Source organism: Budorcas taxicolor, chromosome 1 (assembly GCF_023091745.1).
Source record: "Budorcas taxicolor isolate Tak-1 chromosome 1, Takin1.1, whole genome shotgun sequence".
Lineage (NCBI taxonomy): Eukaryota > Metazoa > Chordata > Mammalia > Artiodactyla > Bovidae > Budorcas > Budorcas taxicolor.
The window spans coordinates 147,411,920-147,439,677 of NC_068910.1; the positions used below are offsets into that span (position 1 = coordinate 147,411,920).

Below are 27,758 nucleotides of genomic sequence, written 5' to 3' on the forward strand. Positions count from 1 at the left end.
TAAGTGACCGTAAAAGGCTATTGCCTTTCAGTGTTTCCCTCGGGTAAAAGTTAGGCATTTCCTCAAAATGCTACCGCTTCACATTTAATGTGAATATTCTTCCAAACTGGCTCCAAAATTGTCAGTTAAAGTCACAGCCATTCATCGTTTTGTCATTGAGGAATAAAGATTTCCATTTTATTTGAAACACAGGGAAAGTGGAATTCTCACAGGGAAACTACAAAACTATCTGGTTTCTTCAACAACATTGCAAAAGCTGAGGGAGAACCTGTGGCTTTTAAGATTTTACAAGCATCCACCAATCAACGGACCTTGTTTGGATCCAGATGTAAGTTGTGACAGTTTTTTTGTAGGACACTTGGATTAAGCATGAACAGTTTGGATGTAACATTAAAGAGCTGATCACAAGTTGAACCACTATGATGGGAGTTCATTACATATTTTCTACTTGTTTGAAATTTTCTCTTAATAGGTTTCTTAGGTTTAAAAAGGCAGAGACTAAGCAAGGAAAAACTGGTGATGGCAGATCTTTGCTCCAACACATTAGCAGAATATGGAGCATTCCCCTCAGGGTCCTGTTCACACAATTCTTTGGCAAGGGGGAAGCATGGAGGGAGGAATTATCTAAGAGGCCTGCCTGCCTGTTCAGTGACCCCATGGATTGTAGCCCGCCAGGCTCCTCTGTCCATGGGATTTTCCAAGCAAGAATACTGGAGCGGATTGCCATTTCCCCCATCAGGGAATCTTGCTGATACAGGATCGAAGCCTGGTCTCCTGCATTGCAGGCGAATTCTTTACCACTCAGCCACGGGGGGCGGGGGGAGCCCATAAGAGGCCCGGGAAGAGTGAAATTTTTCCTTTTTACAACATACCCAAGGTCTGGGAAGCTTGAATAACTAAGAGGAGGATAAAATTAAGAGCTCAGTCAGTTTCTAAGGATGGCTGGGAAGACCAAATGTACACCTTGCTTAATCTCTGCTAATCAGAAAAATACCTGCCTAAAACTGAGGATGATTTTCGTTAAGAATTTCTACCATCAGGGAACTAAGGCCAGGTGGGGCTGCTTGCCCTTGAGGCTATCAGCGGGGCATTCTGGGGGAAATAGCTGTCAGGGTAAGGGCTTGGTTGGCCCTGAGGAACATAACAATTAAGTTATGACAAAAGAGAATTCCACTTAAGGCTGAGTTAAGACAGGGGAGGGGCAGTCCCACCAAACCCTCTCCCCTGTAGCTCCCACTTCAACACTTAGCCAGCAGCTCCGTTCTACAGAGTTTATTAGGTTTATAACTGGACGAAGTCACACGTGTACAAAATGAAGCTCACACTATCCCAAAGCAGAGTAGGAATTGAGGGCTGGGGATCCGTTACTGGCCTTTGGGGGAGCTCCGAGGTGAGGGGCAGCCAACCCTCCCACTCCAGAGATGTGGCCACAGGAGAGGGGAGGAGAAGGAGCCCACTTGGCTTTGGTCACAGAACTCAAGAGCCTGGCAGTGGGCTAGGGCAGGCAGATGGACGGTGGGGTAGGAGCCTCTGAAACCACCCTGTTCAGGGAGCCCAGGGACTGCTCCACCAGTCCCACTCGCAATGTGCTTGGTCCAGACCTAGACTCGGGGGCTAGTGCAAAGGGCAGGCAGCAAAGCAGGAGGGAGGAGACACTGATGTGTGGTGGCCGAGGGCACCCAGACCTGTGGAAGAGGGTGGGTGGGGAGGTGGGCTAGCGGCCACCAGGCAGCTAGCAGCGGGTCTCATAAATGCCGCTGCGGCCAATGTAGCGCACCCATTTGATGACATCGTGGTCGCTGTAGTTCAGCTTCGGTTCAAACACCTTCAAGTAGCGCACCTTGAGGCCAGAAGGTGCGAATGGCACCTGGGCAAGGGATAGCTCCAGTTAGGGATGTGGCCTTCCTTTCATAGCCGGTCTCCGTGGGGAGGTTCCACAGCCCTGCCCTACCTCATCTCTCTACTAGAAGGGTTTGAATGACTGGGACCCTGAAAGAAGCTCTGGGAAGCTGGGATGGTGAGGGGCCCCCTAAGAGGTTACTAAAGAAGAAAGAATAACTAGCAATCTGTGGTTTGGGTGTGAAGTCAGGCCCTGCCTGTGATGACCTGAATCAGTTCCTTTAATCAGCAGGTGACAGCAACCAAAGACCTACCTTAAAATACACTTATCCTGCTCAGTTTTATGGACTTAAACAGTACGGTGGAAAAAATTACACGTCTAATGTGCATAAAGCAAAGTCAGCCCATTTTCCTGTCTTGTGTCCTACTGAGCATGCAAGCAATCTCAGTTTTTCCTAAGAATTGTTTTATGACAAGCCAAAGGAAGTCAAAGATTTCTGTCAGTGTGAATATCAATTTCTAGGAGGAAGCCTGCAGGGGAAGAAATGGGTCTGTGAATTAAAATCACTTCTCTCAGGGGTCTCAGTTTCATCATCAGCAAGGTGGTAGGTGCAGAGGTTGACTGAAGGATTTCTAAGGTCTTTGCTAGCACACATTGCTCTAGGCCCCTTCTCTGCCGTACCTCAAAGTTCATTGAAATGGGGGGTCGAGCCCATTTCTTCTTGTCGTTGGTGGGCAGCAGCTCAATCTCAGCGCTGATTTGCGATTCCTTCATGCCTGCCATGCGCTTGATCCTGGAAACACAGGGTCAACAGGCAGCACGGGCCCCTGGTGGCTAAGAAAACTTCAAGGGGGGTTACTGCCCCTTTAAGGAGGTTGTGGGGGGAAAAGAACCCAGAAGCTCAGGGGAGGTGCCAGGGCAAGGCAAGGTGGTGAGGACTCTGATAACCTCTTGCTATGAAACCTTGGGTCTGTTATTCCTTTAGCACTGCGGGCTGCATGCAGTTTCTGCTTAGACACATGGCCAAGCTATCCCTTGCTCTCTACTTCACAGAGGTACAAGGGCAAATGGGGAAACGTTAAAGAATCGTGATAAAAGCATGCATGCATGTACCTCAGTGCAGGCATGTGCACAACTGCACAGAGGTACAAGGGATGAGGACACAACCAGGGGCTCCAGGAGAAGCAGTCACCCCCACTCCCCCAATACACACACGTGCTCGAACAAAAGGTAACACTTAACAAGAGGGTACACGAAGGCTTCTTGAGCCCTGTTGTGCTCTCACGAAGGAAAGACTCACTTCCACACGATGGCGTTCTCACTGGCCTTATACTTGGCCTTCCCCTTCATGCAGATTACCTGCACCCCACTAGTGTTCAGTGGGGTTGGGATCCGCACCTAGAAGTGACACACGTGTCAGGGAGCTCTACTGAATCCTGACATCACCTGCCTTTATACTTAGAGACAAGTGCTGCCTCCTCCCTAAACCCCTTATCCTCACCTCAATCTTCTGAGCCAGTAGTGAGGGTTTGAAGTTGGACTTAATGACCACCTTGACCTCCAGCTTGGTGCGTCCCACTTCCCGAACTAGTGGGATCACGCGAAAAGGAAGGATGATGTCCTTGGTGGTGCGATACCTTCAGGGGTGTGACAGCTTTAGGTTGGCACAGCAGAGCCTGTCCTCCCCCCTCTCCCTGTTCTCTGCCAATAGTAACCCCTGCTCCTCACACCCCATTGGCACCTCATGAGTTCAAATTCTCCATCTGGTGGGATAAAGCTGATACTGCGTTCAGAATCAAACTTGCTGAGTCGCACACACTGGTGGAAGGTGCAGTCATCAATGGCAATTGATTGCTTCCCGCTGCAAGCAGGGATAGAAGGTATTGTTGGTACACGAGGATGGCAGCAGTGAGTCGGGCTGGGAGTCCCACCCACCCACAAAGGCTGCAACAGCCTGGACAAGGCTTGCACTGTAATCTATGGAAAGCTGCCAGAATACAGCTTTCTCACTTTGGGGGTCCCTTTCCTAGAGTTACGGATGAGTGGAAGCTTTGCAAACTCATTATCTTTTGAGAGTTCTGCTGTATGGAACACAAGTTTCAGGCATACTGGGCAGAGACCACCAGTATGTACAGAAGAATCTTGGTCCTTGGGACCAAAAAAAACGGGCTTACTCTGAGTAGGGTGAGGACAACCCCCTCATCTCTTCAACACAGATACTAAGAGCAACCAGCCAAGCACACCCTTGGGAAGTGAGAGTTTGCGTTACTGCAGACATGCAATCTAGAAGGAACCTGTGATTCACCAGGCTCTGCTCAGCCATCCAAGGTCCACCCTCTCCCACCAGCTACCCTGCTTTGGGCACCTCTTGCTTGTTTCATCAGCTGTGCCTTTGCCTTGCTTCTCAATGACGATCTTGTCATTCATTCCAAACTTGCACTCAGGCATGCCACTCAGATAGCTCTTCATCACCACCCGGCCTGACACATGGGCGCTCAGGACCTGCCCTGGTGATGGACAGATAACCAGAAGCAGCTGAGTCAGGACCAATATCCTGCCCTGGCTCCCCTCCAGCTTCATCACGCGAGGGCCCTCACCTTGCGGGGACATGAGGAGGTTCACACTCTCCAGCACATCCAGGAAGAGCTCATTCCGGCGATACTTGATGCCCTCCCGCCGCCAGCCAATCTGCCCGGTCACCTGGCTGGTGATCTGAGACTGCTCTTCTTTTGTCTATGTGGGGTGCAGAGACAAACAACAAGGCCTCACTCCTCGTCCCCTTCAATTCTCTTATCTCCATCCCTACTCCACCCTCATCTCCTCACCCTTCTAGTCCACACCATGTGACCCATCTTCCCCCGTGGGGCAGGGCCTGGAGAAAACTGAGCAAAGCTGCAAGGGTGGAAGCTGAGGGAACAGCTTACCTGATGCTGGAGAACACAGAGCCAACACGGTGCCCACAGGAAGCAGCAGATGAGCGCAGATGTGAAGAGGCAGGCAGAAAAGGAGGAGAAGGCTATGAAGCCTGGATCCCAGAAGGGGACCCAGGCTCTCTCCTCCTGAGGAATATCAAGCCTCCAGAGCAGCCCACACCCCCCTCCCTGCAACATAAAAGGAAACTGCTTGAGCTGTATTCCCAGTAATAGAGATGCTGAGTTGGCAAGCTCCAGGGGTGGGAGAAGGCCACACAGAGCAAAACAGGCCTGCAGTCATGGCAGAAGGCTCAGGCCAGCACTTCCTATCAGGGATGGGCTCACGAGTCAGCTCAGAAAAGGCTTGGGGGCCAGCTGGGATGAAGGGAAGCTGGGCTCCACCCTGTCTATAGCCTGGACAGTTTGAGTACCTGGCTCTTGATGCCCTGCTGGGTGATGAAGGTTTTCAATGCACCTGTCTCCGAGTTCTGTGGGTAGCCAAAATCTAGGATTTCTGCAAAAGGAAGGGATTCATCAGCTCCTAGAAAAAGCTGAAGGCTCCTACTTCCCATCCCTCCTGGCCTGGATACATCTGTCCAGCATAGCTCTAAAAGACATTGTAGCATTATCTACAGCAAGATTTTTCTAGCTTTGTAGCATTTACTCTAGAATTTATGCTTTATAGGAAAACAGTTAAAACATCACATTTTTTTCAAATAGAAAAAAAATCAGAAGAGTCACATGGCCAGTGGGTAAGAAGTCCAGAAGCCCTAAGCCCTTAAAATACAGAGAGTTGATGTGGGAAGGTGGAAGGACTCAGTTCACTTAAATCATACCCTACAGAGATAACTGCATCCAGAGGAACCTGTAATATCACATCCTCATCCAGGTTCTGAGGCAGCTCTTGATATGAAAAGCTGGTAGGACAGTCAGTGTAGTAAGGCCCAAACCACAAGGTTAAGAGAATGAAATGTGCTTAACTGAACAGCAGGAGGACCAGCCACCAAAAGACCTTTCGGTCTTCCCCCACCTCTACTCGCTAGCCTATTTCTGTATTCACTTCAGATCAGTCTTTAGGTCTGGATTTGGACTGTCCTCCTCCTGGCTCAAAAGACCATACAGGAAACAAAGTTTAGAGAGCACAGGAGCGAGCCTCAGACCTACTCCCACCTCCAGGCCAGGCCCCACCAAGCTTATGCCCACCCGGGACCCACTGCCCCACCAGCCTCACCGTCCAGCAGCTCATATATGAGCACAAAATTGTTCTTGATGTTCTCTTCGCTGATCTTGCCAAAGTAGGCAGCCATTACGTCACACATCTTATAGAGGAATTCGAAGACCATGGCAGCATTGACATTCTGCTTGGTGACAGCTGCCAGCCAGATGTTGGACCGTTTAACATGGAAGAAACTGGTGCGAGCGATGTTAGTGACGGGGCTGCGCACCTGCTGCCGGGCGTGGATAACATTGACCCGAAAGGCGTCCACTGCATTCCTCCTGAGAGAAAAGAGTACACAGAGGCTGCTCAGTACAGGCACACCTCACTCCGTGGGGATCAACCACAGCTGCTAACAGATAGCCACCCTCCTCTCTGCTGAAGCCTGACACATACTCGAAAGCCAATGCCTTAACTGTCGGGCCAGTTTTCTAAGACTCCTCCCAGCAGGGGCCCGAGAGAAGGGCCAGAGCCAGGCTGACATCTGGCCACGAGAGACAGGGAAGTCAAGTGGCAATGACAGTAGGGCAGATAATAAAGTGACGTCTATCGGATTTAGAGAAATACGTTCCTGACTCCCATGCCTGGCTGCAGTTTCCCTGCTGCCACCTCTATAGCTTCTCAGTAAGCTCCAGGCCCAGAGAAGAGAGAGACCCTGCTTCTTCTCCAGCCTTTCCACCAGCGGGGATGGCTGAGTCCTCCAGAAGGTAGCAAAGCCAGCATGCCTTCAGAGAAGGCTCTAATATACTGAGGGAAAAGCCAAGGGGTCACAGAGCTGGGTCACCCATGCTTGTCCAGGATCTAATTCCAGGGCAAGTTCAGGGATGAAAAAAAGAATGAAGAGAACAGTGATGGGGGGGCAGGGGCCCCCACCCACCTGTGCCTGGGCAGCAGCTTGACAGGCCGCTTACCTATTGCTACAGCAGCCAATGAGATGGGATGAGAGAAATGACGCCACCGGGACGAGGAGAGTGACAGTAACGAGAGAGAGGGTTAGAGACACAACACACTGGGGTGGGCAGCACACACCATGCGGCGGAAGCAGATGGGCCACAGGCAAGGGGTGGAGAGCACAGCAAGGCATGCAGGACAGTGTGTGCCCTGGTCGGCTCAGCCAGGCCCTCCAGGGCCGGAGGAGGGGCGTGGATGGGTACAGGCATGCCAGGCGTTGCCATGTCTCTAGCTCATGCCCCACCACCAGCCAACAAACAGGCACAAAGGCCAGGCTATCCCCATTTGCCATGAAGCTGGGAGCCACTGTAGCAGGCCCATCTCTGTCTAGTCTAAGCAATTCCAGGAAGAAAAACAGGGCAGCATGAACCAGAGGAACCTAATCTCATCAGAGCTCCTGAGGCTAGGACAAGTCCCCTCTGTCAAGGAAGGTCAGTGGCATGCAGGGTGGGGCAGAATAACTGAGGCTGTGTCTCCTGGTAGAGGTCTGAGGACACAGACAAGGAGCTGTTCCTGGTCTACTCTGATAGACCAGAAAAGCAGCACAGCCTCCCTGCCCATCCCTTGGTGACCCAGAGAATGCCTCAGGCTTGCTCACCACCTCTCTTCCTGGAGTAGCCAAGAGGAACTAAAAACAGCTGAGTCAGCAGCCTGACTCCTGAGAAAGGGAGTGGGAGAGGATTCGGCAGCCTGAAGAGTCCAGTGAAGGCTCTCACCACAAGAAGGGCTTTTGAGAGCAAGACTTAGATTAGTACTGCCAGCATGACCACTAATTCCACCCGCTAGAGACAGATCTCCCTTCTCAGAGAAGGGATCAACCCTTCAAGCAAAAGCACTCATCTCCAGCAACTAGGTCTGTCACTACAGGGAACAGGAAGCAGCAAGGCTAGGAGTTCCTAGGACTGTGGGGGTCCTGCCATTTCACAGGTCCCACTGAGTGGCCAGCAACTGGCTGCTTGGCCAATACCACCAGACCTAATGGGAACCAGGCTGTAATAGCTGAGCATCCAGGATGCAGCAAGGGGTGGGGAACAGTCCAGATCAAGCCTCTGGGAGAAAGAGACCTGGCCCTGCATGCTGGAGAGGAGGGATGGGAGTGGGGGCACAGCTGGCTCAGCCAGGGCACTCACCCGATGTCATCTCGGTAGACCCGGGAGATGAGCACCTCCCCCTTGTGATTATAGATGAATAAGCCTCCAATCATGGCGGCAGCTCAGTCTTCGCAGCCCATCGCTCTGAGAAGAGACCTAGGATAGATGGGGGCAGTGTAAGGGAAGGCGGCAGAATCTGAGCCCTGTCCCCTAAGGGGCTGTCCAGGTCACTGGCTGGGCCTTTTTCCTGATTCAACCCTCCAGCAAGTGACCCTACAGTCCTCTCAGCCAAGCCCCTCCCTTTCACCAGGCCCCAGTTCCTGTTTATCCCATACTGGGAGAAAAGGAGAGGGACTTAGGCCCAGGATTCTAAGGCCGTTCTGACCCTCCCTTTCCTGGGACTGAGCCCAGAGTAGCCCCCTCCCCCTTTCACAGCGCTGAGCTCAGCAAGGCCCCTTCCTGTGCAGACTCTCAATCAGGCTCTAGCTGGTGAGTCACTGCAAAGGCCTGCCTGTGGCTGCAGGAATGGCGGTAGGAATTACTCCAGCTGGTTCAGGCCTGGGGCCCCCAGGCAAAACTTTAGGAGCGCTACTCTCAGCCTCCACTACCCTTCAGAGAAGGCAGCATGGCCTGAACCTTTGACTCTGTAATTCACAAAAGTCTAAACATTCTAGGAAAGGGTGTGCAGGGATTAGGGAGGAGAGAAGAGAGCCCTAAGGCCCTGACATCAACCCAGGAGTGCTGCTCCAACCTCTCCCAGGCAGTCAAATAAACAAGCAAAAGAGCAGAGGAGAAAGGCCCCAGCCCTGACAGACTACACTTCAGTGACCCAAGCAGCTTATTAGTTATTTCTGACCACCTCTCTTTGAAATAGAGAAGCTCCCCCTCAGCTCCCAAGTAAATAAGAATACAGGGGTGTTGTGAGGAAGGGGAGAGCAGGTTCATAAGATCAAGAGATCCGTCCAGTAGAAATTCTGATTCCAGACCTGCAACATAATTCATTTCTGACCTGAATGCCTAAAAACAAGGGGCAGAATCCCGGAACTTTCTAAATTATTTGGGTCCAACTAATTCAGATTGTTTGCAAGGAGAAAAAGGGTTTAGTTCTATATTTCCTGGATTAGCCTTGGTGTTAATTTCACAAGAGGGGCAGTTTAGGAGACTTTCAGTTTCTAAACTGGAAAACAAAGTGTATTATTATAGCAGTCAAGGTGTCCCAGGATGAGAGAATAAGTCTCTCAAAGTGGTGGACACTTCCCATTCCTCAGTCCCAGAGACCAGAAGAGAAAGCGCAAAATGGAGGTAGAGCCCTGGGCAAAGAAGCAAGTTCACAGGGATCAGGTGGTAGGGAACTCAGGGCATCAGAGAAGCAGAGATGGTGCCCAGGTCAGGAAAGGAATATTTAGTTAAGGGATAGACTAGCAGCAACAGCCAGGCAGTGTACTCAAGTGAGCCCACAGCAGCAACAGAGCTGGTGGGGGCACCTGGAGAAAAAGAGTTTCCAGTATGGCAAAGGTCAAGGCTTTGAAGAGGAAAACACGGCAGAGTGAGACTAACAGTGGTGAATAAGGGAAAGCTGGGGAGACGTAGCTTGCTGTGGTATGCAGGTGTACAAGCATGCGCGGGTGGTGGGCTTTTCGCCCCGGGGAGGACATCACGGGTAAAGATGGTTCCACGGCATGCGGGGGCTGTCACTCAACTGCAAGAAGAGGGTGCCGCAGAGTGGGGACCTTGTCACAGTTCAAGGAGGCGGCACAAGGAGGTGTCACTGTCCTAGCGGATGGGGGAATTGTCCTTGCCCCGGGAGGAGGAGGCGCCGAGGGCTAGGAGGTTGTCACAATCTCAGGGAGGGGGCCGCCGCGCGGCGTCCCTGTCTGGAAGGATTCCAGGAGGGTCTCCCTCTCAAGCGAAGCTCCGGGCGGGTCAGGTGGAGGCCATCGCTCCGCGCCCGTCCTGCAACCGCGCCCCGGGCGCCCCCGCCCCGCCGTCAGCTCCCTTTCTGATCTGAAGGCTGAGGCCACTCCCGGGTGTGGGCTGCTTTCCGCGTAGCGCAGTGCAGTGAACGGCAAAGCTGGGCAGCCAGGGAGGCGTCCTCCCTCACCCCGTACGGCCAGATCCCGAGCTCACCTGGTGTCCGCGGCCCTCTGTTCGGCCGGCCCGGCCACTCTCCAGATCCCAAGATGTCCGCCCGCCCCCTGCTCGCCTGCCCGCTGCCTCGGCTTTCACTGCAGTGTTGCGGCCCCGCCCCGGCCTCAACTGCGCGTGCGCACCCGCCGAAGGCGCAGACTACAAATCCCAACAGGCCTCTCGGCCTAATCTCTTACAATTTTAAGCGCCCCTAGATTTGGTAGAACTACAACTACCGACAGCCTTCGAGACTCGAAGGAGGGGCTAGGCGTGCCTTGGGGGAGAAGCAGGAGGGGCTTTATTCGGCCCCTCCCGAAATACACAATCCAGAATACGCTGCTATGCTCACTTCCTTTTCCTCATTGAGCATTCTGGGAATTGTAGTTTCTGCAATCCTTCTTGTTCCTCTTTCAGAGTTTGTGAGAGCCTCAGCCTGGGGTCGCTAAGAGTTGGACACGACTGAGCGACTTCACTTTCACTTTTCACTTTCATGTATTGGAGAAGGAAATGGCAACCCACTCCAGTGTTCTTGCCTGGAGAATCTCAGGGACGGCGGAGCCTGGTGGGCTGCATAGTCCAGTCCATGGGGTCGCATAGAGTCGGACACGACTGAAGCGACTTAGCAGCAGCAGCAGCAGAGGATTACTGCCATTTGTTGAAGCCCATCTGTTAAGCCTTGAATTGCTGTAGGCCTTTCAGTCTCCGGAGTCCGAGGACTGATTGTCATTTTATACACACACACACACACACACACACACACGCACAGGACTTGGCAGCAGAAGTGTCTGTGCTGAGTTAACTGCTTTATAACATGACCTCTGATTTCCCCAAGCTTTTTTGCATGGTATACTTGTTCTAGACATGAACCTTTTCCCAGGAATCAAGACTTAAGGTAGGGGGCAGGGAGTAAGGAATCAAATATTTAGAAGAAAAGCTAAAATTTTTCAAAATATGTTTGTGTTCTACCTCAACTATATACCTATGGGACTGTGAGGTCCTCAAGGTCAGGACCTGTGTGTCTTCTACTGACAGGCATATATGTGGCTTAGAAAACTGTTGGCAAGTTGAGTTTAACTGGACATGGGATTTGAAATCCCTTCTTTGATAAACGATCTTCACATTCAAGCTAAGAGGAGACAGAGCCAATCCTAGCACATGAAAGACCTGCCTGGCTCTTGCAGGACCTGAAGAACATCTGTTGGCTCTTCTCTTTCTGTAGGGAGAGATACCATGCTGCCTTCCCTAGGCAGGGCCGAGCCCATCATGAGAGGAAGCAAGGGCAAGAAAGGGCAAACCTAATTGCAAATCCTACTATTCCTAGAATTCTCCTGATAGAAACCAGAATATGGCAGGATGAAAATCTGACCTCCTACAGATCAGGGTCACAGTCTTAAGCCATGAAGCGACTGAGTACAGGCACGTCTAATTCTTGAACCAGCACTCAAGGGTTACTCCTCCCTTTCTAGGAGATTTGTCCTCAATACCTACCCTAAAGAAAGTGAAAGAAAGTGAAGTCACTCAGTCGTGTCCGACTCTTTGCGACCTCATAGACTGTAGCCTAACAGGCTCCTCCGTCCATGGGATTTTCCAGGCAAGAATACTGGAGTGGGTTGCCATTTCCTTCTCCAGGAGATCTTCCCAACCCAGGGATCGAACCTGGGTCTCCTGCATTGTAGGCAGACGCTTTACTGTCTGAACCACCAGGGAAGTCTCAATATTTACCCTACCCCCCTACCAATTTAGAGTAAATAATAATGATGATAATAATAGTAGTAGTAGTAGTAATAATAATAGCTACCATTTATTGAGCACCTATTCTACTGTGTGCCAGGCACTGTGCTAGGCACTTTTCGTACAATATCTAATTTAAATCCTCACAACAACCCTGTGAGGTAGGTATTATTATCATTTTACACATGAGAAAACTGAGGCTCAGAGAGATTAAATAACTCTCTTATCACACAACCAAAAAGTAGTAGAGTTGGGATTCAAACCCAGAATAACCTGACTCCAAATCCCAAGCTCCTGTGAACTAGAGTAGAGGCAGAGGGGAGAGGAAGGACCAAATTCAAGAAAACTTGGAGTGGAATGGATATGATATACTGACTAGTAAAATATGGGAAGGAATTTAAGCCCATAAATGTTTCTAGCTGGTGAGCCTATGAAGAGTGATGAATGTAACCAGGATTGGAATTCAGGAGGAACATACTTGGCGGTACGGAGGGAAAGAGTTGAGTCTATCTGGACATGTCCAAGGAGATATCCAGCAGGTGATAAAAATACCAGTCTAAAGATAAAGGGCAGTTAGGGATGGAGATATATATTGGGGAATCACCAGCATATCAATGGCAGTTGACATCAGGATGGATGATTCTATTTTGGAAGTAAATAGAGAGGAAAGAGAAGTGGACCAATGATGGAATACAGGGACCCTTAAGGCATGAGCAATAGTGGAAGAATCCTCAAGAGAGTCAGAGATGGCGAAACCAGAGGAGGAAGAGAAGTACAGGAGGCAGCCCCATAGTAGTGGCTAGAGGCAACCATGGTCTGGGCTGGGAGCAAACCTAGAGCTCCCAGAAGGAAGACAAGACTGAGTTACACTTCTAACACAGCCCTTAGGCACCCCCCCCACCGGGAATATGTGTTAAATGAATGAATGCCAAAATACCCCTACCCTGGTTTACACCAAAACTTGGGAGCTTAGGACTTCATCTTACTCTTGACACCCCAGGTCTAAAAATATGGAAGCCTAGGTGAGCCAGAATTTATAGAAGAGGCTCATAGAGAAAGCTGTGATTTGTTTAAATGGGAGAATACGGTTAAGGAAAAAAAATCACCCCACAAAACCTGGTACTCTATCTGAAATCCCAGAAGTCCTCCTGCCCAACCTTGCTCTGAGTTATCATGATGACTGTGAAAACACTGTTAGTTGCCTGGGGTATCTTGTGCTGAGTCCAGCTTATGGGCTTTATTCAGATAGGAAGATGATGGGCACATGTGTGGTAGGTGTGAGGGCTATGAAGAGAGAAAAGTCAGGGGACCAGCCCCACAACCTGGGAGAGGACTGGGAGAGAGGGTCCAGCCCTCTGGTCAGGGACCAGCCCTGAGGCTTAAGTGAACTTGCATAGGCACGTGTGTGTGTGTGAGAGAGAGAGAGACAGACAGACAGAGAGGGAGAAAAAGGGAGAGAGGGAATGAGAGAGCAGAGAACTCTCTGGGGAAAGGGGAACAGAGGCTCTCGTAGGTGGGTGAGAGGCTGGGGTGATTTTCAGAAGTCTAGTGACTTGACATGTTTGTTGAAGTGTGGGTATAGGGGCTGAATATCCTTGGAAAGCCCTGAGGGGCTGCTGAAGCAAGGTTCCTGGTCTCCTCAGAGGCTGGGCCTCCTCTCGCTGGGGACTCACAGAAAGTCAAACAGCCCGAAATTCTTGGCTGCTCCAGGCCCAGGAAAAATTGGGAGAGGAAAAAAGAAAAGAAAAGAAATGTTTCAGCCCAGAGGTGAGATGAGCCTGCTGATTAGCAGGGTTAGGGGTCTGAAGGAACCAGCACATGGGGCAGGCATGGGGTGGGTGTAGGTTTGGGTGCAGAGCAGAGATGTTCCCTGGGATCTGCTAGCAGCTCAAGCAACTGAGGGTGCCCTCTGGGCTTCTGCTAAGGTTGCGTGCAGGCAGGGTTAGTATGCATGGTTACTGGAGGGGACTGCAGCTCTAGGGTGCAGGGCTGAGGCAGTAGGTGGGGACAGTTAGGAGGAGGGGCAGATGAAGCAAGTCTTTTTTGGTGTCAGTATTAAGGGAAAAAGTCAAGAAGTTGGCATGCATGCAAGAATAGAGGGATGATGCCGCTAAATGAATGGTGAAAAGGAACTGGGAGAGGGGAGGCAGGGATGACGGGTATGCAGGTCTTCAAGCGCACTTCTGGGGTCAATTCTTGAAATATGTGTGTAGGGGGTTAGGGGAGGGTAAGGAGCAGCACTAGCCATTTGGGTCCCAGGGACATGAACGATCCTGGGAAGTCCTGCGCAGCAGTTAGTGGGCAGAGGGACAAGCTGGGGCTGGTGGCAGGTTAAGGGCTGCACTGCAGATCAGTGGGTGCACCCCACCCTCGCTGCACCCAGCGAGCAGTTAGCGCGCCTGGATTTAGTTCCATTTATTTCCCTTTCAGGTACCAGACAAAATAAAAAAGACGGACGGAGAGAGGAACGCAGCCAGCCTGGGGCGGGGTAGGATGGTAGTGGGGGAGGGGCCCTGCTCACATCACATCCACAAAGAACTCACTGGGGTTTCCCATGGCCATGCGGAAGGACTGTCTGCTGGCGGTCAGTTCGGGGGGCACGGAGGCCAGGTCGCGGCCCGGAGGGGCTCCCGGGGGCCCCATGGCCGCGGGCGGTGGGGGCATCATCAACATGGGGGGCCCGTAGAGAGGGGGCACCCCAGGGGGGCCGTAGCTTGGGTGCGTGTGATGGCTGCGCAGGCTGCTGGCCAGCGAGTGGTGGCTGCGGTGGCTATGCTCGCTGGCGGCAGGACCCGAGCGCTCGCTGGGCGCCCGTTCCCGCGGCCCCCGCAGGCTGCTGCGGGTCGTGTGGTCCGATTCGCTGCCACTGCCGCCCGACTTCGAGTCCCCGGCCTTAGGGTCCTTCTCCTTCCGCCGGTCGCTGCCACTACGATTAGAGCCACTGCTCCGGCTGCCTGCAGGGGACAAGCAGGGACGGGGCGGGAGACACTCAGAGCTTGTGGAGGAAGCCTGGGGCTCGCCCGTGGCCCTCTCCTCATTACCTTCACTGTGCTGACTGCTGGCGCTGCCCCCGCCATAGCTGTACCCCAGCTCTGGGAAGCCTGGGTGCGGATTGTAGGGGTGTGGGGGTGGCGGGTACTGGTAAGGGAAAGCCATGGGCCAAGGGGCGGCCCCTGGGTGCGGCAGAGGGGCCAGCGTGTCCTGGTCGGAGGCGCCGCTGGAACCGTCGTGATCGTGGAGGGAGAGGTTGGCCATGTCTGTGGAGGGAAGCCGAGGACGCATGAGCCGGGTCTGTCCCATGCCTCCGCACCCTTAGTCAGCAGAGAGATCCCCAGCCTAGGTCAGGTGGATGTGCTTGGGAAGCCAGCGACAGCAGTGGCTGCCAGAATGGGAAGAGGGATAGGCCAGAGATCGCTCACTCCTTCAGACCCCCTCTGCCACCCTCCAGAGGTGGTAGGAAGGGAGACCCTGCAGAGACAGGCCCAGAGAAAACCGTCCCTTGGAAGGTCCCGAGTCACCACTTCAGATGGTCAGATGCCCAGTTTCTCCTGCTTCCTCAGTGGGCTGGAAGAAGGGGCAAAATTCTTATTTGGCAATTTTCTCCTCAGTTCGCTTAGAGGGTAAATGGTAGGGAGCGGAGTATGGGAGGCTGAAATACCAGATAGCCACCAGGTGTTGCACACCTGCCCTTCATCAGGCACAATACGAAGCACTTCATCTCATGCAAGTGTTATCACAACCCTATGAGGAAGGTATGTTTAGTCGCATTTTTTTTTTTCCAGATGAGGACAGTGAAGTCCAGAGAGGTTAAATGACCAGCCAGAAGAGGTCAACCCGAACTGTAGAAGCTCAGAGTTGCTAACTTTACCTTTCCAGATGAGGGCATTAGTAAGAAGAAAGGAGTAGTTTGGGGAAATTTAGGTGAAATTTTGCCCTCCTCACTCACTTAGGACTAAGATCACACCCCATCTGTACCAGGTTCCAGAGCTCTGAGAGCTGCAGTTGCCCTAGGGGCCAGTTGTTAGATCCAGGCTGAGCCCTTTGATCCCAGCCCTTAAGGGAGCTGACCCAAACTTATATGGGAGGAGGAGTCAGGAGAGGGAGCTGAGGCAGCCGATGAAGTCTACCAGCCAAACCATCCATGGTCAAGGCCAGAAGCTAGCATGAGTGGTGGTGGTGGTAGGAAGCAGGCAGCTGACTTGGTGACTACTTCAGCCACTAGGCTGTCATCCCATGGGCAGTGACTGTGTGCTCCTGGGCTACCCAAGTCCCCAGCTCTTCCCTTTGAGCTTGCAATATTCCCAGCTGAGTAGACCTTGGCCAGTACAAAGGAAAAGGCCTGTTCTGCCAGCATCTCCCTGAGCTCGGCTTCTGGTGACTTGGTCCATGGGTAGAAGACCAGAATGTCCTTGGGATAGACAGTATCTCACAGTATCTCTGAGCAAAAGCCACACCTATCCTGAGAAGCTTTATGTGCCTCTGAAGGTTTGGGGCCAGGGCTGCCTTCTCCTAAATAATGATAATAATAATTATATTTGATTGAGTCTAAGGAGTCACTGATTATTAGATGCACTCCAATTTCAGATATTGAAATGTGAAAAAATGTTCTTCTTAGAATCAATTAAATATATGATAAATGGGTAAGCTTTTTCTTTTAGAGCAATTACTGTGGGCCAAACATGGTGCTAAAAGCATTATATACATTAAGCTTATATCATTCTCAAAACAAACCTATGAGATAGGTTTTACTATTAACTCCATCTTACAGATCAAGAAATTGAGGCACTGAGAGGGTATGTCACTTATTCATGTTCACATAGTAAGGGTGGAGCTAAAATCTGAACTCAGAACTGTCTAATTCCAAAGCCTTATGCATCTATTACTCCTCCTCCATGGGGCCATGCTGGAGCTGCTGAGGCCCAGGGACACTCCCCTCCATGCAGGGACTTGTACTCCATAAGAACAGCCTTTCTAGGGCCTTGAACCTAAGCTGAAGCAGAGGCAGAACTGGCTTCTGAGGCTGGGCTTCAGCTCCCAATCCTGAGCCTTGCTGTCCTGTTTTGAGGACTCCCTTCTCCAAGGGCTGTCTACTGGCTCTGGAGAATGGGGCTTCCCTGCAGACTTCTGCTTAAGAACCCTCACTGGCTTTGTACTGTCTCACGATCAAGTCCAGATCCCTTGATACAGCTTGCAGAGTCCTCTACAGGCTGGCCCTGTCACAGATTTTCCAGCTTCAGTGTGAGGCATAGCTTCAGGGGAGCTGAAGGCATAGCTTCTGAGGAGGCTGGGGACTTGAGGCCTCCGGCCAGCTCCAGTTTCTGTCTTAGTGGAATCTGCTGTGAGGGTGAGCAGGAATCAGGGCTAGGAACTCTGACTGGCCTTGTTGGGGGAATGCTTCTGCAGCACTGTATACCTAGGACAGCCCTGATGTGGTGGGAAGAACAAAGGCTCTGGAGCCAGAAAGACCTAGACTCAAGGTCTCGCTTCTCTGCTTCCAGCTGTGAAACCTGGAGTAGACTACTTAACTTATATAAGTCTCAGTTTCCTCATCTGAAAACAGAATCATCTCCCCAAGGGCTTTAGGGAGGTTGTGAGGAGTGAGTGAGAGTGAGATGATGCTTTAGAAACAACCAGCATGGTGCCAGGCACAGAGCAGGCACTCAGAAAACGCCAGCCCCAAGGGGGCTGGGCAGGGAAGTGAAGAACTGGTGTGGGCTCTGCCTAAGACCTGGTCTGGGCTCTGCCTCTACCACACAGAACTGTCAGGTCTTGAGGCTCCCCCAGCTCTGCTGCCCCCTAATCTGGGTTCCCTAGAGTCTGCTGCACATCCACCCAGGCCACTCCCACTTTCAACCAGGAGACGGGGCAAGGAGGCTGGGGAGGCACGTACTGCCACAGAGGTCGCCGAAGATGTAGTAACACTGCTCGGAGAAGGTGATCTTGTTGACAGTGTGGCGGATGAAGCCGGCTTTCAGCAGGTTGCTGGCATACTTGCGGGCCTCTCGCCGGTCAGTGAAGCCTTCCACGTTGTGGTACAGCCAGTCCACCACATCCGAGCCTGAGGGCAAGGCTGCCACTTGATTGGGAGGCCCACCAGACCTGGGCTCTTCTGACCTCACAGGAGCCATGAGGCTGGTGCTGATTCCAACTCCAAGGGGTGGCCCAAGGGAGTTCTTGGGTCCTGGCCTGCCCCGCCCCACCACTTTCCACCCCATCCTTCATCCCACCATGGGGCCCTCTCACCGATGAAAGCGTTGGGGATGGTAATCTTGAGCCACATTCGGTCACGGACCTCTAGCCCGGATTCAGGGGAGGCCATGGCTTTTACTATGGCAGCCATGTCACTGTGGATGGACAGGTGGAAGTCGTCTAGGCCTGGGGGTGGGAGGTAGAATGGTGAGGCAGAAAGGGGCTATGGAGTCAAGCACACAGGAGTTGGCATTCCAGCTCTACTGCCTAATAACATGGACCAATGTCAGGCAAATTACCAACATTTGGGACACTCAGTTTCCCCTTCTGTAAAAATAGGGACTTTAATATCTATTTTACAAGGATATTTGAAGAGAGAATTAAATAATATAAATGAAGGTGCTTAGCCCAGTGTACAATGTATGCTGTGATAATAGAAAGGCAGTCATTTACTGAGCGCTTACTTTATGCCACACACTGTGCTTGATGTTTTACTTGTATCCTCTCATTAAACCCTAGAAGCCTGGTAAAGTGCATATCATCAGTCCCATTTTACAAGAGGAAACTGAGGCTTACTGGGTGCTCAGTACAGGTTCAGAAGCAAACGGTTTGGTGAGGGTCAGTGTCCACTGAGGGAAACTGCAGAGTGAGGTGGCTGGAACAGACCGACTCTCCTCTCCAGCTCCCTCGGATGCTCAAGCAAGAGTCTCCAGGTGGGCCTTCAGCAGTCCCTTCCAGCTGGTCCTATGTGCTGGACCCAGGGGTCAGGGTTGGACACTCACGCTCTGTGTCAGGGATGGAGCTGGTGATGGAGGAGCTGGTGGAGGTGATGGTGCTCAGGGAGGGGCTCATGCCGTAGGCAGGGAAGGTGCCGGTCATGGCTGCAGTGTGGGAGACCCAGGCCGCGGGGTCAATGGGTCGGATGGGCTCACCTGCGGGGAGGATGAGGAGTCAGGGACTACCTGCCCTGCCCACTGCCTGGCCCAGTAGGGTAGGTGTGAGGTTCAGGGTAACACAGAAGGAAGGAGAGACCGGGCTCACATATGCTAAGCACCAGCTTTAGGGCCCAGTCTCCCATCCACTTACTCCTGGGCAGTGTGAAGCACCCACGTGGACTTGGGTCCCAGCACTTGGCTACAGTCAAGGTGATGGGCCTGAAAGCAAGGGTGTCCCTAGTGAGGGCAGGATGTGTGGAGGCCAAACCAAGCCCCTTCCCTGTTAGCCAGAAATACCTGCCCTCTCCTTCCCAATGCCATCCATACCCTGGTTTGTGTACAATTTCCCGAAGTACTCGGACCGCGTCATCGTTACTCATGTTCTCAAAGTTGATCTCGTTTACCTGGGAAAAAGGACCAGGAGTGGAATACACAGCTGTGTTAGGGAGATGGTAGGGAAGCTAAGTTTGGTGGGCTAGGGGGTCTTCCCCATACCAAGAAGCAGGATGCAGAGGGCGTGGACATTTCCCCGTCTCCATCCATACCACCACCCAGGGTGGGCAATGGTACCTGTAACAGCATGTCTCCTGGCTCAATGCGTCCATCAGCAGCCACGGCCCCACCCTTCATGATGGAGCCGATGTAGATGCCTCCATCACCACGCTCGTTGCTTTGGCCCACAATGGAGATCCCCAAGAAGTTATACTTTTCTACAGGGAGTAATAAGAACTTGAGACAGGAACAACGTTCCTACCCAGATTCTAAGCCCTTCATTAGAAAAGGGTAGAAAGGGACAAGAACTAACATTTATTGAACTTGAATCAGGCACTGTATTCTGCATACTCAAACATACTTTCACTTAATCCTTGTTGGCTACGAGGTAGGAACTCAATCCTGTTTTACAGAGAAGACAAATGAGGTGCAGAGAATTTGAGCAACTTTTCTAAGCCATGAAGTGGCAGAGTTAGGGTTCAAACAGATTTAAATTCCAAAGTTGGGGCTCTTTTCACTACATCCTGCTACCTCCTAAAGAAGAACACCTAGGGCAGAAATCAGAGACCAAGAATGCAAGGGATGGAAATCGGAAAGTGGGGAAGCATCAGAATCACTTTAGGAAGCCTTCCTGGGTGCCATTCTCTGCTTCCATAGTGCTTATCTCTGTCATAGCTCTGATCATGAGATACTGAATGGATCAGTGTATGTAGCAGTTTATGCTTATGAAAGAGAGCTCCTTGAGGGAAGGGAACATATCGTGTATCTCTCTGCACTCCCGGTGTGGCACGTAGCAGGTGCTGGGAAGTGTCATTTCACGAGACTCACCCATGTTGAGAGTGACGGTGATGATGTTGAGTGACATGGTGGAGTCCGTGATGCTGCTGAAGGATGAAGACTGGAATAGACAGAGGCCCTGAGCAGCAGGCAGGGGTGGCAGGAACTCACTGCTCCCACCGAGCTCTTCCTCAAGGCTAGCCCTCAGCACCACCTCCCCTCTAGGATGCTATACCCTGACCCAAGGGGAGGGATCGAAGGAAGCACAAACTCTCGTCTTGCTGAGGGCAGGGGGGCTCCATCTGCTCCACCCACCCCAGCGTCTTGGCCCCATACCCGCTCAATCCGGGAAACCTTCTGCTTCCGCCGCCGCCGCTTGTGTCTTCTCATCAGGCGTGAGGCGCTGCTCTGCTCTGTGGAGCTGCTGAACCTGTGGGGCCCACAGTCGTTCCCCACCAGGCTGGCGCAGCCCTATCCCAAAGAGGCATCGCAGGGCCCGGGTCCCCACCACAAAGCCCACATCCTCCCCAGAGGCCCAGCATCCTCAGGGGTCAGGGCTCCTACGGGTCACCTGTCCCACAGTACCCAGAAAACCAAAGCCCCACCTGCTGGTGGAATCATCCTCATCTGAATCAAAGAAGCTGGTGGTCTCCAACTCGCTGCTCATCAGGGTGGAGGAGCTGTCATAACCCCCTGGCTCTCGTCGCCGCTCCCCCTTGGCAGTTCCATTCAGCCGGGTTGCTGCAGGGGATGGAGGCAGCTGGGCTCACAGTACTTGATGAAGGAGGGAAGGAGGCAAGGACGAGCCAGGGGCTGTACTGGGGCCAAGCCTATCCAGAGCTCAGGAAGGAAGGCAGAGAGTTGGGTAGCTGGGTGGAAGGGGCAGGGAGAGATGCTGGGGGTGGGGAAGGTGTGGGTTCAGGGAGGACGCACTGTGCTCTGGGCCATCCCTCCGGCGTGGCCGTTCTCGCTGGGCAGACACCAAGGAGTCTGTCTCTGTGTCGTTGTCCAGGTTCTCCTGGCTGCCCCCACCAGCGTGAGGGCTGTAGGGAAGAGAGGACTCGGTGGGGGAGGGCGCAGGCTGGGGGCCCCCTCCCCCAGCCAAGCTGAGCTGAGGCAGCCCTCCCCCAGGGGCTCTCCCCACCCTCTGGTCACACTCACTGGAAGGATGGGGGCCGGGAGTCGCCGATGCCTCCTGTGCGCTCCATGGGCGGTGGCAGTTCTGCCGGGCTGTCAGCACAGAAGGGCGCTGGTTCTGGGTGTGAGCCTTCAGCCGACACCAGCTGATGGGGAGAAGATGCTTGGGTACTGGGGCACAGAGGCCCCAGGGAAAGGGGCTAGCTGGCTTCTGGCAGGGCATGAAGACTTGGGGAGAATGAAGCAGGGGCCATGGGGGGAGAAGAGACAGGACTGTGCAAGGTCAGCTGAGACGACGAGGAGGCTGAAAGGCATGGGCTGGCGAAATGGAATGGGAGTGGAGAACAAGGGTCAGAGGTCCAAGGTAGAGGTCGGCACGTGACAGAAGGAAACCTGACCAGTGCCACAAAGGACAGAGGAGACGTTTTTTGTCTCCAGTGTGTACTTCTGTCCCTTTCCCCACTTCCCACCACTCTCACTTTTCACCAAGGCTATAACATGATCTGGAGTGAGAGAGTTCAGTTAGAAAACTCAAGGAAGATTCAGATACTGAAGAATCAAACCACGGTCTCAGCAATGCCTTTCCTCCATCCAGCTCACTGCAGGAATGCAGGTGGAGAGAGGGTTGAGGCGAGCTCCTTACCCAGGACACCACCCGGCCATTGAAGCAGGGCAGCTTGGCATTGTCATCCGAGATCTCCTCCTTCACCACTCTGCAGGGAAGGGAGGGCGTCAGACTGAGCTTTCTGGGGTGGGAAATACAACCCCAACTCTCAGGGGCTCCTCTACCCTGAACTGGGAATCAAACCACCAGCATAAGCCTGTTCAAATGGGAGCGGGGGCGGTAACCCAGGAACAGATCTTTATCACCACCAGAAGGACACCAGCCATGCCCGGGCCAGCTGCCTTTCTGGGGCATTCTCCTGGCCATCGAGTGACTGAAAATTACACCTGATAAATCACTGTCCTCATTGAGCGCAGTCACCCCTAGAATCTCAAGAGCGGTACTCATCCCCCAACATGGCTCTCCTGTGCTAGATTTTATCTTTCCCTCTGAACCTAAACTAGGGAAAAACACACCCTTATCACTGCCCTCTTCTCAGCTGGGAATCCTGACATTCTTCTGGGAGGTGTGGATGAGGAATTGAAGGAAATTAGAAAAGAGAAGGGGAGAAGGCATTTACCAAACATCCCCCACTGCCACTATGACACTGGTAACAACTCCCTTCATTTACTGAGCATGTACTATGGGTCAAGCACTGAGCTAAGCAGTTTACTAGTATTACTTCATTTAATATTCTCAGCAATGCTGTAAAATAGATACAGATGGGGAAGCCAAGGCTCAGCAGGTTCAGAAATTCACCTACAGTCACACAATTAATAAATGAAGAGCTAGAATTTGAATTCTGGTCAGCCTGATTCCAAAGCCTTTATTCTTACCTATTATACCATCTTATCCCCCTACAGTTAGAATGTATAATCTTCACATCAGCCTCACTGTATAGACAATATGATCTTGATTTTATTAATAAGGAAATAGAATCAGAAACTTGTTCAAGGTTACAGAGCTAGATGTCAGGGCTGGAATTCCACTCTAAGCTCATCTGACTCCAAAGCCTATATTCTTCCCAGGGTATTTCACATTATTTCCCATACAGTGATGGAGGTGATGTGGGTCTGTGTGGAGGGTGGGGTTGTGGGAGACAGTGATGCAGGGTATAGGCGAGGCAGGTAGCATACAGTCTCAGGTGTGAAGTTTGGCCTGGTGCATCAGTGAGGCAAGAAGTCAGATTATAACTATAGTTTGGGGCCAGGAAAGGGAACAGAAAAGCTTTACACCCCCCTCCCCTCCACCCCCTGCCAGACTGCATCAGACATCTCAGGAGCTCAGAACTAGAAAGCTGTGATCCAGGGCAAGAGGAGGACATGTGCCTGGAGCTCCAAGCAGAGAGGGAAGACAGGAAGGAGGCTGGGAAGCCCAGTCCTCCCGTGTTCTTAAAGCAGCTCCTGCCCAGAGCTAGGGACGTGCTTGGCTCCTAGTGATGCTCACATTCCTGGACTCACAGCCAAGTTCAAAGGCTGAGCATACCCTCCTCCCTCCCATTCAGCTCTGACTCCTCAACCCCACAGCGACCCCAAGAAAGCAGCTCAAATCATCCTGCGTAGGCGCACCACAGAAAGCCTGGAGACAGAACAGACTAGAAAACAGAGACACAGACATAGCTCAGACCCACTAGCCAGTCTGATCGCAGGGGACCCCAAGCTTGTAGCCCCCATGGGAATTGGGGCTCAAATTGAAAGGAGGTATGTGGGCCATGGGGCAAGGACTGTGACCTTCTCTGGAGAGGGTCTCAGCACCCCTGTGGTGGGAAAATGCTGTTGGGTCCCCACCACCCCCTCCCCCTGGAGGCCCCACCACACAGCTCCACACTACAGATGTTTCCTCTCTTTGTGGGGGTCACCGACAGGTCACCAAGGCTCTGCTGACTCACAATGATCAGCTGATCTTCAGCAGCCTTGAGGGACTTCAGACAGGCCTCCCCCTCCCACCATGGAGCTGAAATGGCTCAGGGTTCCGCAGCACTTATACACTCACATACAAATACATACCAAGGGGAATCAGACAAATCTGGGTTCAAATTCCAATTCTGCCACTTATTAGCCCTCCTCTCTTAGAGAATTTTCTTAACTTTTCCAAGCCTTTTCTCATCCTGGTAAGTGAGATTTGTAAATGCCTGACATGGGCCAGACATACACTAAAAACTAGTTATTAACTTTGTCAATTTTTTGCAGGATCCATACTCTCTTTCTAACTAGGTGTAAGTTTCTAAGGGCAGGGACCAAACAAATCTGCTTATCACTCATTGTTCAATCAAGTAAAAAAAGCCTTTGCTGAGAGCCCAGTGGGCTGTAAGTTTTGTGCTCGCCATTGCATGGTGCTCAAGAAGCATCAGACCTGGAGCCTGCCCTGTTCTTGGAGGAACTGACCAATGCACACAGTTCATGTGCGTATGCTGCAAGCGGAAGCGATCGGAGCTGTAAGGGCAGCAGATGTGTTTCCCGGACAGACATCTGCTGAGTATTACTGAGTGTAGGCTCCTGGCTATGACCAGGGTAGGTGTAAGGATAAACAGGAATAAGTGCCATAACTTTCAAAAGTACAACCCAGAAGAAAGAATTTGGACCTGGAGAAGATCAGGGAAGAGAAGTACCCCAGGTAGAAGGCCCAGAGCCAGGCCAATGTGGGATGTGGCACCGGGAGCAACACGCTTAGCGGCCCGTGCTGTTCCTCCCACAGCTCATGGCCCCTCTAGTAGCTTGTTCTCCCATCCACCATCTCCTCAGTGCTGAAAATGTTTAATGTTTATTTCTATATCTCAAATAATTTAAGAGGACCGGGCCTACCCTGAGCTTGACAAATATTTCTGGAGACCAGATGGGGGTTGGGAGTCCTCAGACCTTGCACACCAGAACCTGGTGAGTGAGCCTGGAGAGCTGGAGGAAACAGCAGCCTTCCTTCCCTGACCCACTTCCCCATCTGTCAGCAGGGGTCACAGGGCCCTGCCTGACTCCTTACCATGGGGCTAGGATAGGGGGCAGCCCTGTCACCTCCTCAGCTTGCCAAGGCTCAGCATCTCCCTCAGAGAGGATGTATTTGTTAAGTGATGGTGATAATAATACCTACAGTTGTGTGATTAATGCCTTGACTTTGGAGCCAGGTTCCTAATAAGCTCTGCCACTTATTAGCTGTGTGACCTTGGATAAGGAAGTTACTGAAGTTTTCTGTGCTCTAGTTTCCTCATCTATAAACTGAAGATATTACTACCTGTTCCACAGGACTGTTAAGAGGATCTGAATGAGTAAAGATTTGAAGGTCATTTAGATCAGTGTCTACACACTATAAGCACCATGAAAAGAGTTTAATAAATGAAATATAGATATATACATTCATCAGCTATTAGTTATCTGTGACAAGATAGCCCTACCAGGTCTCCTTATCATTAATCCTTCTGGGGATAAACAAGATCAATCTCCTCTACTTCATTTTTACCATTGTTCTCAACACTGCTAAAATGGCCTACTCTAATATTTTACAAAAGATGGTTCAAGTTCAAGTACCACTGATTAATGCAAGATGGTTTCAGGAGTATCTGAATGAATGTTTAACTCAAGAGTTAAATATTTTTAAGCATAGTTTAGAAAGAAATATAAATAGAAAATCAGACCTGTGGTTCCATATTATTGATTGGGTCAAACTAAGAGTGAGTGGACTGACAGTGGACTCAAAGATATTAAGTCAACAGTGAGTAGCTGTAATGGGGGCCCTCTATGACTTCAGTTAGGCCTGGCTTGACAGCAGCCTGAGGACAGTGGGAGGTGGCCCACAGAGGTCTAGGTTTAGGAGGTGGGGGCGCTCGGACTAGTGGATTCTGGGATGAATACAGGGTAGAGACACAGGCCTAACCTAGTCCCTTAAGGCACTTGGCCCCAGGCTGGCCCCACTGGACTCCAGCTGATTTTCCCCTATCCCATACCCTGAGGCAGTATCTTGGTCTCTTCTAACTCCACTCTTCCCTTACCAGACCAAGGCATCTCCCCAAGTCCCCCCACCCTCCCACCCCTTGCAGATGGATCCTTCTTCACCATCTTCCAATCGGGGGTGTCTGTCTCTGGACTGGAGCCAGGCAATCATTACTACACCAGGAGTACTCCACCCCAAGGCAGGAACAGCAACAGAATCAAGGACAGTTAGAAGCTGCATAGTACTTCCCACCTTATAAAGCACTTTCACACATATGAGCTCATGGGATCATCAAACCCTGAGTTCCAGGGGGAAAGGTGACATGAAAACATGCCAGGCAGAAGACAGAGAAGGTGCTAGCATCCCAGAGCCAGGAGGGCTAGGGGCCTTGGAGAGAAGCCAGAGTGATGAACACCAGGGAGAAGAATGTCTCCCCTTACTCAGATCTGGGCCTCGGCTCTGAAGAGCACTGTAGGCCTCAGGCTACAGCTGGAGAGGCAGCCTTTAGGCCTGTAGGGCCCAGGAAGGCCTTCGCCGCAGGCCTTCAGGCCCAGTGCCCAGTTACTGCGGGGCAGGCTAGTGTGAGGGCCTCCCCCTCCCCAGCCCTCTGGGAGTTGGAGGGGAGGATGAGGGGATCAGCCAGGCTCCCCCTCCCAGGCCAGCTGCTACAGAACCTTCCTTCTCCAACATTCCATCCCCTCTTAAAGGGGAAGTCACTGCTTCCAAACTCCGCCTGTCCAAAGCCCAGCAGCTGGGGGAAGAAGACTCTGCCAGGGGGGGAGGATGAACACCAAGAGACCCTTCCTAGCCCTCTCATTCAGGCTCTGAGGCCTTTTCCAAGGTCTCCTCCTTGGCCACCATCTGGAGGAAAGAGGCCTCTGTTCTGCGAGGGAATCTGCACCTGGGCTCGCGGGGACTCCTCCACGGGGGTGAGGCGCCCTGCTCCCTGACAACATCCCGAACGGCCCACAGGGGACAGAGGAGACACCTAAGTAAACATCAGAGCTGCAGCCCTTAGTTTACAGCCTGAGCAACCCTCAGCCAATTCAAGGTCCCACAGCATAGCCCCTAGATGCTCCATATTCCAAATATGGCTCGGAGTTGTGGAGCTGAAAAGATGGAGAAGGCGAAGGCCGAGTGCCAAACACCCTGAGTCTCTGCTAGAAAGGTGGCTCCGTTGGCAGGAGGGCTGGGGACTGCACTCTGGAATGGGTATAGGGGGTGTGTCTGTCTGTGTGGGCCGCTGGTTTCTGAGGAGGTGAGGGAGCTTGACTGAGCTGGAACTGACTGCTCTTAGGGAGTTGAACGTCCCCTTTAAACCAGGGGGCCAGGGTCCCAAACAAGAGGGGAAAGAGGAGCCCCTAGAGGGGCTGAAAGTCCAGCCTCTGAAAAAGCCAACGGGGGCCGAATGGCCGCGTGGCCCCTAGAATCCAGAGTAGGGCTAGAAGCCAGCGTTGCAAGGCGTGGGGGGTGGGGGTGGGGTGGCGTCGGAACTGGTCGAGTGGGCCCCTAGAAGCGGAGTGGCCGGGGTCCCCTGGAGGCGAGGCGGAGCCATCCTCACCCGAAATCGTCGTCCATAGACTTGAAGAAGAACTTATAGCTGGGTCGTTGCAGAACGCCCTTAAAGTCCGCCAAGGTGACGCGCTCGGCGGGCAGGGGCAGCTTCACCAGGTACGGCGTCTCCTGCCCGTCCAGGTGGTAGATGATCTTGGTCTCGCCCATGGCTCCGGCCTCGGGCCCGGCGGCCCCCGCGCTGCCTGCTCGGGAGGCCGGGCCGGGCCTCTCGGGCGGCGGCGGCGGCGGCGGCGGCGGGGGCAGCGGCGCTCGGCGCGGCCCAG

General features: G+C 52.4%; 2 protein-coding genes across 2 annotated transcripts; both read right to left on the reverse strand.

Moving 5' to 3' along the window:
- Positions 1-1,257: 1,257 nt before the first annotated feature.
- On the reverse strand, positions 1,258-10,261 carry AP2M1 (adaptor related protein complex 2 subunit mu 1). The gene is made up of 11 exons (XM_052647430.1): positions 10,138-10,261; positions 8,050-8,166; positions 5,984-6,249; positions 5,184-5,266; positions 4,438-4,573; positions 4,206-4,347; positions 3,582-3,701; positions 3,342-3,477; positions 3,141-3,238; positions 2,522-2,633; positions 1,258-1,867 (listed from the first exon to the last, which is right to left on the reverse strand). The coding sequence occupies exons 2-11, from the start codon at positions 8,121-8,123 to the stop codon at positions 1,733-1,735; spliced, it is 1,302 nt and encodes a 433-aa protein (XP_052503390.1). The 5' UTR covers positions 8,124-8,166; positions 10,138-10,261; the 3' UTR covers positions 1,258-1,732.
- Positions 10,262-11,926: 1,665 nt separating this feature from the next.
- On the reverse strand, positions 11,927-27,666 carry DVL3 (dishevelled segment polarity protein 3). The gene is made up of 16 exons (XM_052638211.1): positions 27,482-27,666; positions 22,042-22,111; positions 21,423-21,544; positions 21,195-21,304; positions 20,867-21,002; positions 20,598-20,691; positions 20,313-20,382; positions 19,563-19,702; positions 19,320-19,396; positions 19,144-19,211; positions 18,840-18,989; positions 18,112-18,243; positions 17,759-17,926; positions 14,910-15,125; positions 14,412-14,822; positions 11,927-13,569 (listed from the first exon to the last, which is right to left on the reverse strand). The coding sequence occupies exons 1-16, from the start codon at positions 27,640-27,642 to the stop codon at positions 13,538-13,540; spliced, it is 2,157 nt and encodes a 718-aa protein (XP_052494171.1). The 5' UTR covers positions 27,643-27,666; the 3' UTR covers positions 11,927-13,537.
- Positions 27,667-27,758: the final 92 nt, after the last annotated feature.

Bases quoted from the DNA above. Each gene is read 5' to 3' on its own strand.
- AP2M1 (XM_052647430.1), bottom strand. From the start codon at position 8,123: ATGATTGGAGGCTTATTCATCTATAATCACAAGGGGGAGGTGCTCATC. The intron at 5,267-5,983 runs GTGAGGCTGGTG...TTCCTTTTGCAG, and splicing joins CATATATGAGCTGCTGGACG to AAATCCTAGATTTTGGCTAC. The intron at 4,574-5,183 runs GTACTCAAACTG...CACCCCACATAG, and splicing joins AGCAGGGCATCAAGAGCCAG to ACAAAAGAAGAGCAGTCTCA.
- DVL3 (XM_052638211.1), bottom strand. From the start codon at position 27,642: ATGGGCGAGACCAAGATCATCTACCACCTGGACGGGCAGGAGACGCCG. The intron at 21,545-22,041 runs GTAAGGAGCTCG...TCTCCCCATCAG, and splicing joins ATGGCCGGGTGGTGTCCTGG to CTGGTGTCGGCTGAAGGCTC. The intron at 13,570-14,411 runs GTGAGTTCTTTG...GGCCTGGAGCAG, and splicing joins CATGGCCATGGGAAACCCCA to CCAAGAATTTCGGGCTGTTT.